Source organism: Biomphalaria glabrata, chromosome 4, assembly GCF_947242115.1.
Source record: "Biomphalaria glabrata chromosome 4, xgBioGlab47.1, whole genome shotgun sequence".
Lineage (NCBI taxonomy): Eukaryota > Metazoa > Mollusca > Gastropoda > Planorbidae > Biomphalaria > Biomphalaria glabrata.
In genome coordinates this window covers 21,488,412-21,508,026 of record NC_074714.1, presented here as the reverse complement: position 1 = coordinate 21,508,026, position 19,615 = coordinate 21,488,412, and the positions used below count along the sequence as shown (strand labels likewise).

At 35.0% G+C, this 19,615-nt stretch overlaps 1 protein-coding gene across 1 annotated transcript in view; it reads left to right on the top strand.

Moving 5' to 3' along the window:
• LOC106078141 (dual serine/threonine and tyrosine protein kinase-like) overlaps positions 1-19,615 on the top strand; it is a 47,088-nt gene that overhangs the window by 2,928 nt on the left and 24,545 nt on the right. Inside the window, exon 2 of the mRNA XM_056028235.1 lies at positions 10,104-10,618. Coding sequence (XP_055884210.1) covers positions 10,104-10,618 — 515 coding nt within the window. The remainder of the gene's footprint in view (positions 1-10,103; positions 10,619-19,615) is intronic.

Genomic DNA, 19,615 nt, shown 5'->3' with positions numbered 1-19,615 from the left:
TGCCCTTTTTATTGTTTATTAAATTGTTGAAGTTATCAGCCTGCGTTATTAAGTATATTCTTGATTCATTCTGTTGTTGTGTCATATGGACTCGCATGCACCAGTAACATATATATACTCATCAACAAAATAGACCATCAACAGATGTGGCGACCCACGACGGCCAGGGCGTCATTTTGATCTACAATCTAGTTAACTTCGTGTTCTGGATATATCTATCTACAATTCTACACTTGGCGAAGTACACTGGAGAAGTACTGGATTAACATTCGTTTATTTCTACTAGATCTACCCTACGTCTGTGCTAATTATCTGGACTGCAGCTGGATTTTGGCATCTTTGTTCCAGTGGATCTAGACTTTCTATTAGAGAAAATTCGAAACCGTTACCAGCGTCTAGCTTTGTCAGCCATGTTGGATATTTTTAGATTGAACTTGGATCTATATTGACTAGATCTATATCTATTGTGTCTGAATCCAGAACTATTTCGTCCGTTGAAGTGATTTAGGGCAGTCCGTCGTCAGTATACCTCTACCTATATACCTCAAGAGTGAAGATACCTCATTTTGTCAGGTTTATCTGTTTATTGTGAGTACGGAAAGTCATCTGAGTCTACATATCTAGTATCTACAAGCTGACCGTTGGATCGAGTCACCTTGTCAGGTTTGTTTTTCAAGCTATTAATTGACTGTTGCAGTGTTGCTGAGCTTACAATCTAATCTACACACGAGTGATGGTATACCCTACTACCACACTGCGTGACCATCTAATCAACTTGTAAAGTTGACTCATTTATATTCATCAAAAGAGAGAGTTGGACTTTGTCATTTTTTTTTACCTCTCTTGAGACAGCACCACCAGCTTGTCTCAGTATTGACTTATGTTCCTGAGAAGCCAGCACCAACAGATCATCAAGTGGAACCGGAACCTTGGAACCCTACCAGAGGACTTTATCTGAGAACCGTACCATACTGTGGCAGCAACAGGAGAGATTGGCCTAACTCAGTACTGCCTGTCGAGTAGCCATTGTGGGAGCACACCTTGCCTTGCCTAAGACAAAGACAGTGGGGAACTTGTGTGGAACTGACCGTTGTAGCTCCGTGGACTGAACAAAGGGGATCTAACTAAAGATAAGTTTATTTTTTCTCTCCATTATTATTAAATTAAGTCTATTAGGGACAGTAGATCTTTGTTAAGAGCAGGTTGCCTGATAAGGGCGTCATTATAGGACACATTAGAAAGTGGACCTGCTCCATTTAATAAAGTCTCAATGATTGTTTAGATTGTCTTGTTTTGTTCGTATCCACGTACATTTTATTTTTTTTTAGAAGTCAAGTGAAGTTATCTTTATTTGTCTCTTTCAGTGTATACTTCCTCTAAAAAGTCTCATCTCATTAGAATAGATTTATTTTTTTGTGTCTTATTACGTTTATTTTACACTATTCTTATTATATATTAGTAATTTTATCTTAAGTAGATAAGGTAAGCCACGTTTAATCTAGATTATAAATTCTAGATTGTTTCCAGGTATTAACTAAATTGTTATACCTATGAGAGCCTTAGATCTATTTTATCCTGAAGACAACTGAGTCTAAGGAGTAATTATTTATATATAGATCTTTTGTCCCGATTAATCGGTTGACATTATTTTATAGATGTGTTTAAACACAGTCTAATTGGTCAGAATAAAATTTTTTGTCAGTATCACTGGATTGTGATTTACTGTTGGATGTATAATATTGATTTATCTATTTGAAGTTGTATTGAAGTTGTATTGAATCTAGACTAGTGACTAGAATAGTCCTAGGGGTATTTATTGGCAAGAAGTAAGTCCATTGAATTAAGTATTGAGGTATTGATAAAAGTATATAATATGATATTTGTTTATGTGGTCTAAAGTAAGTCCACTGAATTAAGGTGATATAAAATTTTGAGTTGTATTCAAGTATTGTGGTTGTGAGTAAGTCCACTGAGGTAATATTTGTTGATATAACACTGAGCAAAGGTATTTAAATATATAAATATATATATATTACAAGAAGTATTTGAAAGTGAGTTTTTGTGAAAACTAAATTGTGACTAAATTTAGGCCAATAGGGAGGCCATATCAAAACTATATTGAGACATTGTTTAAAATAAAATAAGCATAATGGCAACAGCTCCAAACTTTGATTATATGGAGACTTTTCGCCAGCAAATTATTGCTGAGGCTAAACAGCTAGAACTTAAAGGAAAGGACCTAACTAGCTATGTGCAGCAAATGGTGACAATAGAGAGAGATAGAATTGATCAGATAAGGGAGAAAGAAAAAGATAGGGAAGCACAATTAATAAAAGAAGAAGCAGATAGGAAATTACAATATGATCTTGAGAAATTGAGAATTGAAGCTGAACAAAATAAACAAAAAGTTAATAGCAATAATACTAATGATAGATCTAATACTAATACTACCAATGCCCCAGACAATCACATTGAAACCAATAATAGTAATAATCACACAAACAACACTAATATTTCAAGTGATAACAACCATTGGTTGAGGAAAAAACTACAACCCTTTCAGGAGGCTAGAGATTGTATTTCAGACTACCTAAAGAGATATGAAATTAAAATGGTTAATTGCAATATAAGGGAGGAAGAGTGGTCTCAAATTTTGTTAGACTTTGTACAAGGGCAAGCTCTTACAATTTGTCAAAACCATAATCATACTGTACAAAATAGCTACCAAATTTTAAAAAAGGAATTGCTGAATGCATATGGACACAATGCCAGCACATTCAGAAAAAAATATTTTGAAAACACACCTTCCAATCAGATAGAACCACAAACCACTATAAATTTGGAAAAAGACTATTTTAATAAATGGCTGGGATTTGAGAAGATTGACAGTACCTTTGAGGGATTAAAAAATTTTATATTACTTGATAATTTTGTAGCCAAGTGTGACCCTCAATTACAATCATTTATCAAAGAAAGGAATCCCAAAGTTTTGGATGATGTTACTGAGATAATAAGAACATATAAAAATGCCTATCCCAACAACCTTTTTTCATGTAAAGATAAAAAGAATATTGATCTAGTGGGATATACACAGGAAAACAATGAAAGAAGTAGAAATAGAAGTAGGGATAGCCAACATTTTAGATATAGCAATAGTAGAGATAGGTCAAACAACAGGGATGTTACATGTTATAGATGTGGGAAAAAAGGACATATGGCTATGAGATGCAGGGGAACACAAAACAGGTCAAACAGTAGGAATAATTATAATAGATCAAGTAGTACACATAATTACAATAGGACAGATAGTAGAAATAATTACAGAGCAGACAGTAGGAATAGGTACAGCAATTACAACAACAATTACAATAATAACACATACAATAGGAGTAAAAGCAGGGAATATAAAAATAGAGATTCTGACAGAGTGTTTTTTGTTAGGGAAAATAAAAACAATTTTGCTTTCTACCCAGCTTTTATTAACAATGTTCCAATAAAGGCAATCCGAGATAGTGGCTGTAACACACTCGTGGTTCGGGCTGATCTCATTGAGGCGCAATATTATAGGGGATATACAAGGAAAGTGGAGTTGGCAGATGGCAGTATAAAGGAATTTAAAGTATTTAAAGTGTTTATTGAGACACCTTTTTACACTGGCCATTGTGAGGGAGTAGCCATGCCTAACATGAGACATGATATGTTAATTGGAAACTTAACCGGTTTGAAGGAATGTTCAAGACAGGAAATTGAAGCATGGGAAAAGAAATATGAAAGGTTACAGCAGAATAGGAATACTGAAACAGAAAATTACATTAGTAATATGGTAATAACCAGATCTAAGAACAAGCCAAAACAAGAAACTCAGGAACTTATTGATATGAATGATGAAATAGTTAATGGTGAAGAAGATAAAGAGAAAGAAGTTGAAATACAAGGTCAAAAACAAGACGAAACGCAAGCAGAAAAACAGAAAGATGGAACTGAAGAAATGAAAACAGAAGAATTGAAAGGAATAAACAAATTGGCTCAAGAACAAAAACAAGATAACATCATTGGGAAAACATATGACAGAATTAGTGACAGGAGAAATAATAACCCAATGGAGAAATATGTCATAGAAGAAGGAATACTATTTAGGAAAACAAAAATAAATGATAGAGAAATAAAACAATTAGTCTTACCACAAAAGTATTGGAAGGATGTCATGATTTTGTCACATGACAGTAATTTAAGTGGACATAGAGGTATAAAGAAATGTTTTAGAAATTTAGCAACTCAAGTATTTTGGCCTAAAATGAAAGGAACCATATCAAAATACATAAGATCATGTGATATGTGTCAAAGAAGGGGACTTAAGGGTAAATTAGGTAAAGCTCCATTACAGTCAATGGATGAACCAAATAAACCATTTCAAAAAATAGCAATAGACATCATAGGACCTTTAACTAAAACAGAACATAATAATAAGTACATATTGACAATAGTAGACATGTTCAGTAGATATCCTGAAGCAGTGGTATTATCCAATATAGACACAGAAAATATTATTAATGCTTTAGATCAAAAGTTCATAGTCAGACATGGGATACCAAAAACATTACTATCAGACAATGCTTCTATGTTTACATCTGAGTTATTTAAAAGATGGATATTAAAATATGGTATAGAACACATTAAATCATCGCCATTCCACCCGGAAGCCAACGGGCTTTGTGAACGCCTTAACGGTGTTATAAAAAGATCCTTAGCTAAAATTGTAGAAAATAATCAGAAAAACTGGGATCAATATATTAATTTTGTTCTATTTTCTATTAGAAATAATATTCATGAGGCAACTCAATTTTCACCATATGAGTTAGTACATGGAAGGAAACCTAGGGATGAAATACAAATTTTTAAAGAAAGTTTGATCTTAAATAAAATAGAAAAGGAAAATGACAATGAAACAGCTTTAGATTTAAAACAAATATGGGCGGAAGCTTTTGAGAATAACATGAAATATAAAGAAACAGTACATGAGAACTTAAATGAAAAAAGAAAATTAAGAACATTGGAGGTAGGAGACAAGGTATTACTTTTGGTAATTGACTTAAAAAACAAATTAGGAAAACAGTGGAAGGGTCCATTTGTTGTTACAAATAAAACAAGTGAAGTAAACTATAAGATTAATATGAATGGAAAAATAAAAACATATCATATAAATAATTTGAAGTTATACAATGAGAGAAATGAAAATCAATTTCAAAATTTGGATACAGAAGTAAACAATGAAAATCAAACTCAAAAGTTAGATACAGAAACTGTGGAAAATGAAAATCAAGTAGATGAATGTTTAATTGTTTTAATCAATGAGGAAACTAATGAAAATGATATTAAAAATATTCCTATACTAGAAACTAAAGATAATCAAACATGGGAAAAACTGAATTTAGAAAATTTATCTCCAGAAAAAACAAAAGACATAATAAATGTAATCAATGATTTTAAAGAAATTTTTTCCAGTTTGCCAGGAAAAACAAATATCATAAAGCATGACATAAAGTTAACTAGTGACAAACCTATTTTCATGAAGCCTTATAGGATTCCATTACACTTACAGGGAAAAGTTAAAGATGAAATAGACAACTTATTAAAACTAGGAATAATAGAACCATCCAATTCAGCTTATGCTTCACCAATAGTTATAGCAAAGAAAAAGAATGGGGATATAAGGTTATGCATAGATTATAGACAGTTAAATAAGATAACTGAATTTGATCCTTACCCTATGCCTAACATTGATGACATATTACACAAATTGTCCAATGCTAAAGTATTTACAAAATTGGATCTGACAAAAGGATATTGGCAAATTCCTTTAACCAATAGAGCTAAACCTTATACTGCATTTATCACTCCTTATGGAATATTCCAATGGAACTTTATGAGCTTTGGGCTTATAAATGCTCCAGCTACCTTTAATAGGATGATGATGTCGGTTATAGGTCATAGAAAAAATGTAATCTGTTACTTAGATGATATATGCATTTTTCATGAGGATTGGAAAGAACATTTAAAAGGAATTAGGGAGATTTTTGAGTTAATTAAACAAAATGGTCTAACAGTTCAAGCAGAAAAGGTAGAGATAGGCTTAGAAGAAATCACATTTTTAGGACATAGAGTTAAAAATAATACTATCAGTCCCATTGAAGATAATGTAAAGAAGATATTAGAAATAGAAATACCAACAACACAAAAACAGATTAAATCAATACTAGGGATGATAAACTATTATAGAAAATACATACCAAATTTAGCAGAGATAGTTGATCCATTAAACCAGTTATTAAAGAAAGGACAGCCTAGAAAAGTGACTTGTAATAGAAAGTGTGTAGAAGCTATAGAGAAAGTTAAGCATATTTTTTCTACAAATTTAATATTGAGATTACCGGAGGTTTCTAAAATATTCTATGTCACTACTGATGCTTCTGGTAGTGCTATAGGAGGTTGTTTGATGCAACAGTATGATAAATTACACCCAATAATTTATGTAAGTAGGAAATTATCTGATACTGAGAAGAGATACAGTGTCATAGAGAAGGAGGCTTTAGCTGTTGTTTGGGTTGTAACTAAGTTGGAAAGCTATTTACTGGGAAACAAATTCATATTGTTATCTGATCACAGGCCTCTAAAGTTTATGCAAGAAAAAAGTATTAAAAATGGTAGATTATACAGGTGGTTTCTAATTTTACAAGAATATAATTTTCAATTGGAGGCTATTAGGGGAGAAATTAATATTGTAGCTGACATGTTGTCAAGAGTTACAGTGAGATAAACTGTTGTAAATAATGATTATTCATTTTGATTTGTTTATGCATGTATATATATGTATATGTTCTAGTCAATGGGTATGAATAAGTTGTTTATATATGGACTATATATATTTTATTTCCTTTAAAGGAAGATAACTCAGTAAAATATAAATTGGGAATTTTATTAAATCAAGGGAGATAATTATAAAATTTCAATAATTGAAGTCAAAGGTGTAAATTAAAGTAAGTATGATCATCTACAGTCATTATTTTTTTATATAATCATTATCATCCATTAGTAAAAGGCTAGGTCAGTTTGGAAATGGTAAGTGGAGAGAAAATATACTTATTGGTACCCAACAAAAAAGTTAAGTAGAATAATTTGGAAAGCTGTTTTGACACAAATATTACATTTTGTCTGACAGGTAAGGTTTGGTGTGATGTGAGGCAACCATCAACGTACATATAGCCAATAACAGTATTTACTCTGAAAAACTCTGTTTTATGCCTATGGAGTCAGCAAAGGCATCGTCGTATGGGGACTGTATACATGTCTTGATGGACTTAGTACTATTAGTTGGTGAAACTATTACACTGTACTATACTATTTCATCGTCAATGACATGAGTGATGATTAGAACACTGTATACCGGATATTTTCTTACCAATAACTGTATTGGAACTGTACATATTGTTTTCTTGGTGTCAACATTCAACTACAGTGTGAACTTTGTGACATAGGAACATGGACAATTTTACCAGGAACTGATGAAGATGGGAAACATGATGATGTCCATCAAGATCAAGATATATGTTTGTTTTGTCTTTCCCCAAAATTTTGGCCATGTATATTGTACAGACATGACAGTAGGGATAGTGTTTTAGACTGAAAAAAAAAAAATTGACAAAATTTTTTTTTGATAAAGGGGGGAGGAAATATGTAATGACACAAGATGCGTAGAAGTTGATGTGAATCGGGTTTTTCCTAAGTAATGTGACGAGTAAGAACAGAGTAGGATAATGAACAAGAAGAATAACGGACAAGACGCCTAAGAGGACGACGCTAGGCTAGCGACGACAGAGGACTGTGCCCTTTTTATTGTTTATTAAATTGTTGAAGTTATCAGCCTGCGTTATTAAGTATATTCTTGATTCATTCTGTTGTTGTGTCATATGGACTCGCATGCACCAGTAACATATATATACTCATCAACAAAATAGACCATCAACAGATTCATTACTATAACTGATAAGGTTTTATACTATAATAGTTCAACTATATCTAGACTGAGTAGACATAATTGAAACTCTTTTTCTCATCTGTCTTTTTGTGCAGTTGATATTCACGTTTAGAATCATTTTCAGTTTATATAGACCTGCTAGTTGAAGTAGGAAGGACAAGATTTTACATGATAACATATAATATAGTATTTTAACCAAGTAGAAGTTTAAACCTTTTATTTTATATTATCTAAATATTATATTTTGTTTCACAATTTACATTTAATTTTTTTTTTACGTTGTTAACATTGAGTTTTTTTTTTTACTTATTTAATTGGTCAAGATTAGTAATATTTCAACTTTCTACAATTAAGTTGTAAATTTTAAATTTCCAATTTCAATAGTTAAATTTTAAATTGACCCAGTGGTCAAAACACTTAATTGAAGTAGAACAAGTCTTGAGTTTAAAAATGTTAGGTTTGCTTTAGTTTCTGAGCTTTAATCATTATTGAAACTAATTGGACAGAGTTTTGGTTCTGTGCAGTGAGAATTTGTAAAACTTTACTGTCAGTGAAGCCCCATCATTTCTATATACCCGCTGTCGGTACGTGACGTTTTGGCGCCGCCGTTTTGACCCCGCCGTTTTGGCGACGGGACGTTTTGGCGCGAGCCGTTTTGGCGACGGGACGTTTTGGCGCGAGATATCATTTGACGATAATTTAATAAGCACGTAACTTTTATAATAATGTTTATTTCACTCTACCATAATATTGTATGTATAGTATGAATTCTAACACCGTTCAGCGAATTGTTGTTTTTTTTTAATTATAAAGGTTTTGCTTATTTCATGAATATAGGCCTATAGTAAGTCAGATTCCTGAATGGTTATGACATGCTATATGTGAGTTCTGCTAATCGCACTGGATGACATTTTTGGATTTCTTTCCAAAAGATTTAGTTTTTTATTTGACATTAGTGTAATATACGAATTAGCTAAGTCTCACACTGTAATATAACAAAACATCTAACGCTCTATTACGCTGAATGACGACAATAACTCCACACATAGTAAAGATCAAGACTCGGAATGTGGTCAGTACAAACTCTAACGTGAATCCACCAATATAAACAAACACTCTGGGCGACAATAGATAGAAACAAATTCACGACACTAAGATACTTTGAAAAGATATATTTTGAGAAATTGGGTAGGGGTGATTTGGGTGACACATCTCGCATTGACGCAGGTAGAGTTAAACAAATGAAGACAAGACCAGCACCGAGCACTGGTCGTTGGCGTCATGCGTCTGGCGATCATCTCCTTGGGAATGGTCATTACATGTGACACCTATCCCGCCCCCTCTCTTCTGCTCACATTTCACTCCTTGTATATACTCTTTCCTCCACCCCTCCCCTCTCTCACGCGTAAGACGATAATCTGTTTCTAGCACTCCACTTGACATCCCTAGGTGCGAATTTATAATCCTTAATCTTTAATTCCGAGAGCGGCCCAAAGTCTACATACCAAAGTCATTAAATAAACCAATGTTAATGTAAACAAATAATTGCATCAATTTTTAGTCTATCATCGTTTCATTTTTTTTTATTTTTTTTTTAAATTTTAAAGTAATATCTTAATAAACTTTTTTGAAAATAAAAGTGTGCCTCTTAATAAACACACATACACAAGCCAAAATGTTTATTAAATAAAATGATGTGAAACACAAACACACATTTACATTAAATACGTGAAAAATATGTCTTAACACAAACACTCATGCAAAACATAGATATGAATAATTCTTTTAAAAGAAATAATACAATAAACGTACATAATGTATATCGCACCAAAACGTCCCGTCGCCAAAACGGCTGGCGCCAAAACGACCTTCGCGCCAAAACGGCGGCGCCAAAACGGCGGCGCCAAAACGTCCTGCTTCGACCCGCTGTGAATGAAGAAGCAGAAAATGCTCCTAAGTTAAAATATTATGTCTTGTAAAATAAAGGATCTTTTTTTTATATAATGGAAAGGATCTTTTCTTTTATTTCTTAAGCTCATGATAATTAACGTTATAATTATTATTATTCCAGCTCAAATTATTAATGCTGAACTTCTCAAAGAGGAAGAATTGGAAATAACATCTATAGTTGAACATCCCCCTACAATTATAGTATTTGGTCAGACACCATATTTGAAATCTCGTATTGTCAACGAACTCTTTAATAAAACTGTCTTTCCGCCGCTAGAGGAAGACAGTGACATTAATCTACGCATGGTAAGGATATTCCATGGTGATACCAATACAGTCAGTTTGACTCTGCCAGATGATTTTGACCTGGTGGAGAACTTAGAATCTTACAATGGACCTTGGAATACCATACCCAGAGCAGACCTGGAGATTCCAGAGAATAATAAATCAGATATAGCTAATGGCTTAGCTGTGTTGGAAGTAACTCAAAACAATTCATTATTAAGATATGGCACTCAGGTGATTGTGTCACCTTCACATGAAGAGAACACTTTTGAGGAGGTTGTTAAAAAATGTGCAGAAAATGCCACACCAATAATTATCTATGGATTTGCTTATGATCAACTTTCAGAAATAGTAAGTCCTTTTATTTCTAAGTATTTGGACTTAGCTATGTAGTTAGTGACTTTGACGACATAGACAGATTCCCTTCAGTACCAGATTTAATGTTTTTGATCATCAACATCTTGATTGTCTCATGTCATTGTTGGCCTTTCACCTGTGTTCAGTTGTAGCTGGAAGTAGTTGTTTCCTTCGCTACAACAGTCAATACTCCACTCAAGACAGTGAAGGCGTTACCAACTAGTAGAATAGAATTTCTTTGGATTCACCACTACATTTTTATTGTTTAACTTTTTACTCTTGTGTGTGGTTCCATGGGGTAAGCAAAGACTTCTGTACCCAAATGTTGAATTTTTTTTTTAAACACCTCATTAGGGTGGTGACCAACTTTTATTTTATAAGATGGGTGTTGTGACTAAAAAAAAAATGTATAGATCTAGAACTATTCCACTACTAATGCAAGACTATCATAAGTTTTTCCATGAATACACTTTTTTTTTCTATATTGTTTATTTATTTACTTTCTTTTTTCTTTATTGTTTTAAGTTTTCTATCATTCTAATTTTGTTTTCTAACCCTGATATAAGTGTGGGTTGTTATTGTAAAGTTTCTCATTAATAACTAAAGTTTTGTAGGGCAGTTTAAGATCCTGTCCCTGTGACCTACAAGCTTATCAAGCAGATATTTTAATACCAACCCTAATCCTCAGTTAGTCCTGTATTTAGATCTGGGACTTTCCACTTGTCTGTCAGTACTGTAGGTCTGTAGCTATTCTATCTATTTTACTGTAACCGTTAGAATTCCCATTTCCCAGCTTTTCCTTTGTCTAGTTCGAAGCTCGTCACGGCATTTGTATTTGGAAAGCATGAAGTTTTGTGTCAATCGCATTGTTAGTTTTCTAACATTTCGAGTCCTAGAGGAAGACACTAATCCCGTTTCTTAGAGATTGTATTTTGCTGGTCAGGCAAATCTGGATACATTCATCTTTTGACCTCATTGAGCTTGTGGGGGAACAAAATAAATCCAACCAATCATTCCTTGTCTGTTGTCACTGCTTACATCGGTACTAGTTTATTAGGGAGGAGTCAAGCCAACTCTCTGATTTTTTTGTTGCTCGAGGTAGTTTCTCCCCCCCCCCCCCATTTTTTCCCTTTTTTTTTCCAGCCGCTCATACTGAAAATCGTATAACAGACGATGTGGATGAATACAGCCTTAATAGTTTGTTTTAGCTGGATTCCCCCTCCCCCCCCCCCGCAAAAAAAAAAGCGACAACTCCATTTACTTTCTAGTATCTATAATATATAAGATCTATAACTATAATAAGTAAGTCTATGTGTCTTACCTTCAAGTGGCTTCCAACTTAGAGAGGGAGGATCGATTAAATACACAAAGCTTGTAAGTGGCTATGAGGCTGTAAGTAAGGTCATGTAAGGAATTGTCAAACTCCTTAATCTATGACCCACCCCAGAACTTTCACTTTCAAACATGTTTTTTTCATCATTGACAAATGGAGGGGGGGGGGTTAACTCAAGTGTGTACATCTAGACGGCTTCTCTAAGTCTGCATGCAGACAAAGTCTACATGTATATCTAGTCGACTTACACAGTCTACATAAAATTATTATTCCTTCACCAGCTTACTAAAATATTTGAACAGTTGGAGAGCCATAAGATGTGCAGTTGTCATTAGCCATGTTTAAGAGATTTTAAAATATTTTAAAGCTATAGTTTTCTTCTGAATATAACATTATCACTTGAAAATATGATTGCCCAAAGTACCTCTGTGTTGGCAGGATATATTTAACAGGTAGAAACTATTATTTGGTGAAATTCCAATCTTATTTTAAGTGGTCGTTAAAAAAACAACCAAAATGAGCCTATTTAGAAGTTCTAATTTTCATCGAGGTCTTTTTAGTTCGCTGTTTTGCTGAAACAGTTTTAGATCCTGGCCGCACCTGCTGATCTTATAGGAATATAGGTAAATAATATCCATGCTATTTTTATGGGGTGTTAGTTCTATGGTGACGGTGGGAATAAGTTAACGATTGGTTGTGAATGATGCAAGATAAGCGGGATAGTCGTCAGCCGTTCAGGTAGGAGACGACTCCAGAAGGCCCGAGTGAACAGATGTGTTGTCGTAGTAAGATTTTATACATTAGTAAAGTCTATTACATTTAATTCATTTGATCTCTAGTTGAATGTGTCTCTAAAAGTACTAAAAATTATATATAATGTCGTCCATAAAGAAGTTTATTTCAGTTATTTCAAGTTTTACAATACGCCTACAGCGGTGTAGTCTACCTGCAGTTTAGTGCTACATGTCAACGACCGTCAACACTGCTACACTATTTCGGTCTAGGCCCCACTTGATCATTCATTGAATCCAAGTCAATTTTGTTTCCAGGTGTTGTTAATGACCCGAACAATTGATGCATTCCAAACCGAGCACGACCTGACAGACTAAGCACTTTAATTGACTTCTGTGACGTCCCCTAACCAAGTGTTACCTACATTTAACATTAGGATTCTGGTCACGACATCCAAGAGTTTATCACACTTGGAATAAAATGAACAGGAAAAAACAACACTATAGGGCTACTGCCGAATCCATTGTATAAATGTTATGAACTCTTCTCTTACCATCAGATGTAATTTTTTGTCTCTCGACATGTTTTCTCTTAACAAACACTAACATTTCAAAAAGTATAGTCATGATGATGGTGAGAAGTTTTCTCCGAATATATCAATTAGAAGCATCGCATAATCCCTAATAGGTCTGCAGACATAATGACGACATTTAAGTACTTGTTTTGGGTTTAAACTCTGCTGCCACCCCCCCCCCTTTTTTCTCTCTCTCTCTCTCTCTCTCTCTCTCTCTCTCTCTCTCTCTCACACACACACACACAAAACAATCTATGCTCCCCCCCCTCCACCCCATCTTCTCACAAAATTAACTTAACCTGTCAATGGTCTTTCGAGAGTATAGTCTAGAAAAAAATGTTCCAGTGAGTGACTCTTTTCCAGGCTGCGGTTACAAGTCCTAAGTAGTTGTCTGTTGTAATGGGGCTCGCATAGCCTTCTTCCAGGTTTTGGAATGGCATTCTGGTCAGATGAAAGCTACTAGACAGCTCGATGCATGCTCTTCAACTTTTGTCATTTCTTGGAGAACATTTTAAACCTCATTACTAATAAACAGAAGTTTCAAAAAAAAATTTTAAGGGTACTTTCAGTTAGCCTAACAATGGTGATAATATGGTACAATGTCTGCTTGTGATCTGTTGTCATGGGGTCGATTACGTTTTCACTTGATGACTCATGCATTTCGTTGTGTGTACTTAACGATGACATGATTTGTAAGTGGTGGAGTCTTAACTTTTGTGCTCACCACTGAGGTCATGGCCAAGCCATACATTTGTGTTGGTCGCACGTGTAAGTAAATGAATTCATTTCAAACAATTGACAAGCATATATATATATATACTCCAGTCCACATATATTGCAGGTCAAGCTGACTTTGGTTTTGGTGGTAGAGGAGCCGGTCATTTTTCGTATGGCACGCTTTTCTTCCAGAGCTGAGGCCCATATTTTCTCGCTGTCCATAACTTTCTTGGTCACCGTCTCTCTCCAACTAGTGTGATCTAAGGGCTATGTCTTCCCATTGGTCAGTATCTGTATTCACTGATTTTAAAATCCCGTTGAAAAAGTTGACTCATTTTAAAATTTTGCGAGTTGACGCGCTGGTCTACACCAAGGGTTGAATGTGAATGTCTTTCCTTTGTGTGAAGAATTAATTGTGTTCTAGTTTCCCCATCTTTATCTAAATGCTACTCCTGGTCTGGCGATAATCTCTGTATGCCAATTATGAAACTTTGAGACTTCAAATATAAGGAATCATTGAGTGATTAGGGACACGACGTGGCCTAAATTTTGCCGATGTGCCAAATATCCAAAATATTTTACATGCTGATGTTATTGCTTCATTGGCTGATGCAGTCTCACTCTTTGTGCCTTGAAATTCTTCCGTAATGTTTTAAAATTAGGCTTTCATATTTCTGTTAAAAATAAAACAACCGAGAATTTCCCAAAGTCGATGTGTGTGTGTTTGTCCTTTATTCCAGTCAGTACATAATCACTCGTCATCCGTTGTTATGTCAATGTCTGATAGAGGTGACCCATTATTACCTATAGCCACTGTTATCATCATTTTTATTTAGGCCGCGGAATCTTAAGCCGTCTAGTCCATTAAGAGGTTCTCAATCAGTTGCACAGGCTACACTGCAGTTTTTATAATCACTTGTAGAACAGTTTCTTGGGATAGTCAAAGATTTTTTTAAAACTAATTTATTCATTTTTTAATGCTATAAAATAAAAAGTCAGTTCTAATGTAGGGATTAGTTTCTCTCGTTAACTTTGTATACATTTAGATAGTTGGCGGGTTTCCCAATTCGACCTCTTTTGTGCGACCATGTAAAGCCATGTCGTTATAAACACTTGACTATTTGCAGCTCAGATCGCCTGCTCCATGGCCTCTCTGTAAGTTCTAATACACACTTTCTGAGACTAATTTCAATACATAATTTTTATTATTTTAAGTCAGGACAATTAGCGGGCCAGTTTGTAACACAAACAAATATGGACTTTCTGAAGTGGATGTTCTCTCCCAAGACTTTCTTTTTAAAAGCCAAGATCTTGATAAGTGAAAAACCCATTCAGTGAAATCTCTTGGAACAAAGACAGGAATGCTAGCATGGCTTATGAAAAGAGAGCCGAAGCCGTCGCGTCCATCCATCTTCATTAATTGCAGTTATGATGGTCACAGACATGTGTATTTTTTTTTTTTAATGTTTTACCTAATCTTCGTACCTGGACGGCTTTTATATTAATTATGTAGATCATTTGTAAAACATATAATCTGAAGACGAACATTATTTATGTTAATGAAGAATAATAGAAAGCACCACCAACGAAAAGCAAGTTATATCTATATCATTATGTCAAACATTGGGTGTCGTTTGTTTAAATACCTGCTGGCTGAGAGATTTAGTCATTAGTTCTGTTTCGCGATTTCCATTGACGTAATAGGGTGATAACAGGTCATTATCTAGCACAGATTACACGCGTCTTGTTGCCAGTGACCTCTGTGCAAACAAGGCCAAACACTTTTTTTTTTTTTTATGAGGGAATTTCGAGATTTTGTGACATTCCCCCAAATATTTATTTTTTACAAGAATGTACTTTTAATTCGTTTAGAATAAGTCCATAGCTAAATTGAAAATATTCATTTTCTTGAAAATGGCTGCTTATTGTTACCTGGCCATTGCACATGTTATATGTGCCAGTATGTCCGACAGGATGAAAACTTTTGCTTAAAAAAAAGTGCAACTGTTTTCTTGAAAAAAAAAAGTTTGTCACCTGACCCTCCTCTCCCCCTTTTTCTCCCTCCCCTTTCTTAGAGGCTGAAAATAAATAGCTTTCCTGTACAACTTCCTTTGCACTCTACTACCATTCACGTCGGCTGTGCGTTGAGGAGACACAAGTTAATTAGAATGTATGGCTTGCTCATAGTACTTTTTCAAATCTATCATGTTTAAAGGTCAGTAACACTGATTACCGAAGATTTTTGTTTTCCCTTTGCAACACCGTAAAACCTGTCTAGTGTAAATACCAGTTTACTCTGAATGAATTCAAGCCAGTTACACGTAGGACGACATCATTTCTTATCAGACACACGAATTAAATTGGATTTGGAAATACCCCTAGTCATGACAATGTATCTGGTGAGGGATATCTTATAGCAGTGGTCTTCAACCTTTTTTTGCCTACCGCCCCCTTTTCGATTTTTTTCTTTACAAAAATTCGCCAGCGCCCCCCTCTAAGAAAAACAGTTATAAAGAAGCGTGAGAAGGCAAATTTGAACAAAATATCATCTATCTATTAAGTTTTATGTTGTCAATAACACTTATCCCGCTTGGGAGACGACCGCATGCCAAAGGCGATTGTTGTGAACTCCTTGGCCTATGACTGACGAGCTCTGAGGAGGACTGAGTTACAGAGGTGCACCCCTCCCCCGTGAGCACTATAAAGATTTATTCAGGCGCCATTTCACTCTCACTGGCATAGAGGAAAGTACCTGGCAGCATTCTCTGGCAGCAGATAGCCTCTGAGAGAAACAGTTCGAGAGCTCTTACAAAAAACTGCGGGACAAACATTTGATACTCAACGAAAAGCCAGCATACAACGGCTTTGTCTGCATAAATTCGGAAAAATATGTAGGTCGCAGTTGGGTTTCCGTAGTTATGTGAAACACTGGACTCAGCCGTAATCTTCGGGATTAAAGGCAAAAACAGGCAATATTATCATTATGCAAAAATTATGTCAAATAATTTGCAGTGATTACACACAAAAATTAATTGTAAAGACTTTTTTTCAAATCCTAAGAATAGTCTCCGTTAAAATTTTGGAATATTAGGGCCTACTGTTTTAGGTTTAATTGTAAATTTAGTTTTACTTTTTAATATAAATATTATTATTGCTGAATTCTAAGCTAATGGGAACCTTGTGCCCCATGCAGTCTGACAATATTAGAAATTTCAAGCTTTAAGTTAGCCAAAGCAAGGCGAAGGTCTTCTCTAGTGGGTACATCCAGTCTCTTTCTTTGCTTATTCATTAACTTTGTTACGCACTAAATCTAGGTTACCAATGTATGTTGAAAAGCTAAAACATAATTCCAATTTCGATCACAGTTTTGGAATCTTACTGAAACATTTAAATGCAGCCACATCTCTGTTGTGCCTCCAGGGGCGTAGCTAGGAATTTCCATGATTTGGGGTCCAGGGGGCTTGGCATCTTTGGGGGCCGCTGCATTTTGCGTAATATTTAATTAAATTAATTAAAAAATCACTAATTTGGGCCCCCCTTAAATGGGGGCCCGGGGGATTTTCAATTTCCCCCTTCCCCCCCCTCACCCTAGCTACGCCAATGTGTGTCTCCTATTTTTGTATTCTTTTTACTGAAGACATAGTTTTGTAAATCTATTTTTTCATGCAACTCAATTTGAACGTCAGTAATAGATGTTTAATAATTGTCGTTTATTATCATCTGAAAATGCCATCAAATTTGAACTTACTTTTGTTCTAGTGGCAATTCCCCAAATCTCAAGGAGATATTACATGACATACCAGTGAGTTTTTGTAACAACATTTTATCAATGTTTTTTGTTTTTAAAAAGTTAAAATATTCTTTGAAATGTTACCTTTAATGTTTTTTGCAATTAATATTTTAATATCAATATATTAACATATCTAGATATAATCTAAAAGGCGTATTACCTAGTTTGTTGATCAAATCTTAAACGTTTATACGCGCAAGATTCAAGGACAATAAATACTCTCCGATCACAGTAAAAGACGTAAGAATTTAAAAATAGAAAATGGGATTCCCGAACTCATTTTCTAACGCTGTTTCTGTTCTTAAATTAGAAGCAAGTTTACTATAATTTGTCTATATTTAGTTTCCCAGCTTTAATGTTGAAGAATTTTTTAATTTGTTCTGTTTCAGAGCACCTTTAGTTTCTTCTTTCCGCCTTTATGCCCAGCGCCCCCTTACCGCCCCATTTTGTGCCCAGCGCCCCCCTACCGCCCCTTTGGCTCTCAGCGCCCCCCAAAATCTTGAAAACGCCCCCTAGGGGGCGATATCGCCCCCGTTGAAGACCACTGTCTTATAGCTTAGTAGATAAGTATATGCTTTAGTGACGTACTATGTAACCTGTATAACACACATACCCTTCGTACCGACCTCATCAGAGTGTTACACTACTGCATGTGCCTCCACCACCACACATCCCTTAGTCTGTTGGACCGTTTGGGCACCACATATGATCTGTCGACCATCATTCTCCTCTTCTCGCTGTCGTTTGCCTTGACTAGAATCTGTTTCAGTGACAGGCCCGTCTATTCTTAGATGTTGTCTTGTTCCCCGCAGGAAAGTTTTGATCAGTTCCCCTCGTGATCTGACCCTACAGTATTAGTTTTCGTTTTTGTTTTGCTTGGGCGGTGGTCAACAGGTCATCGTGGGACCCAATGGCCATTACGATCCTGTTGCGAATTTCATTTGTGGTGCGATTTTTTATGATACCTAGGGGGTCCTTCTATAGCAGCTCAATTCGTTCTTCATGATCGACCTAATTCTTCAGTCACATTTGCATTCAAAAGAAATTGACTTTTCTGGAGATAGTCTGCCCTGTCAGGAATTGTTTTAAGCCAGTGATGCCCAAAATACGCCCCGCGACGTGGTTCCATCCGGCCCGCCGAAATGTCGGCACAAAGTGTAGACAACCCCATCGAAAAAAAAGCTGACTTATGTATCTTTACCTACGTTAGGTCCCTTAATTTTTCTTTAATTGATTGGTACCATGACATTTAACATTAGTGTGTTTATGAAATGAGAATCTACCAGAAAAAGAGAACGGATCTGAACTTTTTTTTTGTGGATCATGATAATTAGCCAACTTATGTGATCTTTAAAAAAGTGTGGCTGTTTCCAAAAAGAACAACATATAAACGTCATTATGAAACAAATATGGCGTCATTCTTGGTTTGAGCCGCGAATAAAAAGATTGTTAAACTACGCCTAGAGATTGGAGGATTGATGGAAATATTTACCAAAAAGCGACAAGAAAATGAGTCGACGTCAAAGCTAGCTACAATGTTGTTCTTTTTTTAAGTACAGAAATTAAGCCATTTTCTGACGCGTGAAAAAAAATCACTTCAGATATCCAATTCCTTAAACTGCTCCACAGTTTTCTTATCTAATAGTTTCAAATTCAGGTAAATTTCATTTCGTTTTTTTGTGTATGTGTGTGTACATTTTCGTTCATATGGCCCGCGACACGAGTGTCAGAAATTAAAATGGCCCGCAGGTCGAATTAGGTTGGGCATCACTGTTTTAAGCCATACTATTGATAACGAGGCCCCACTGTATTGAACATTACATCTGTTAATGATTATTTCCTAAC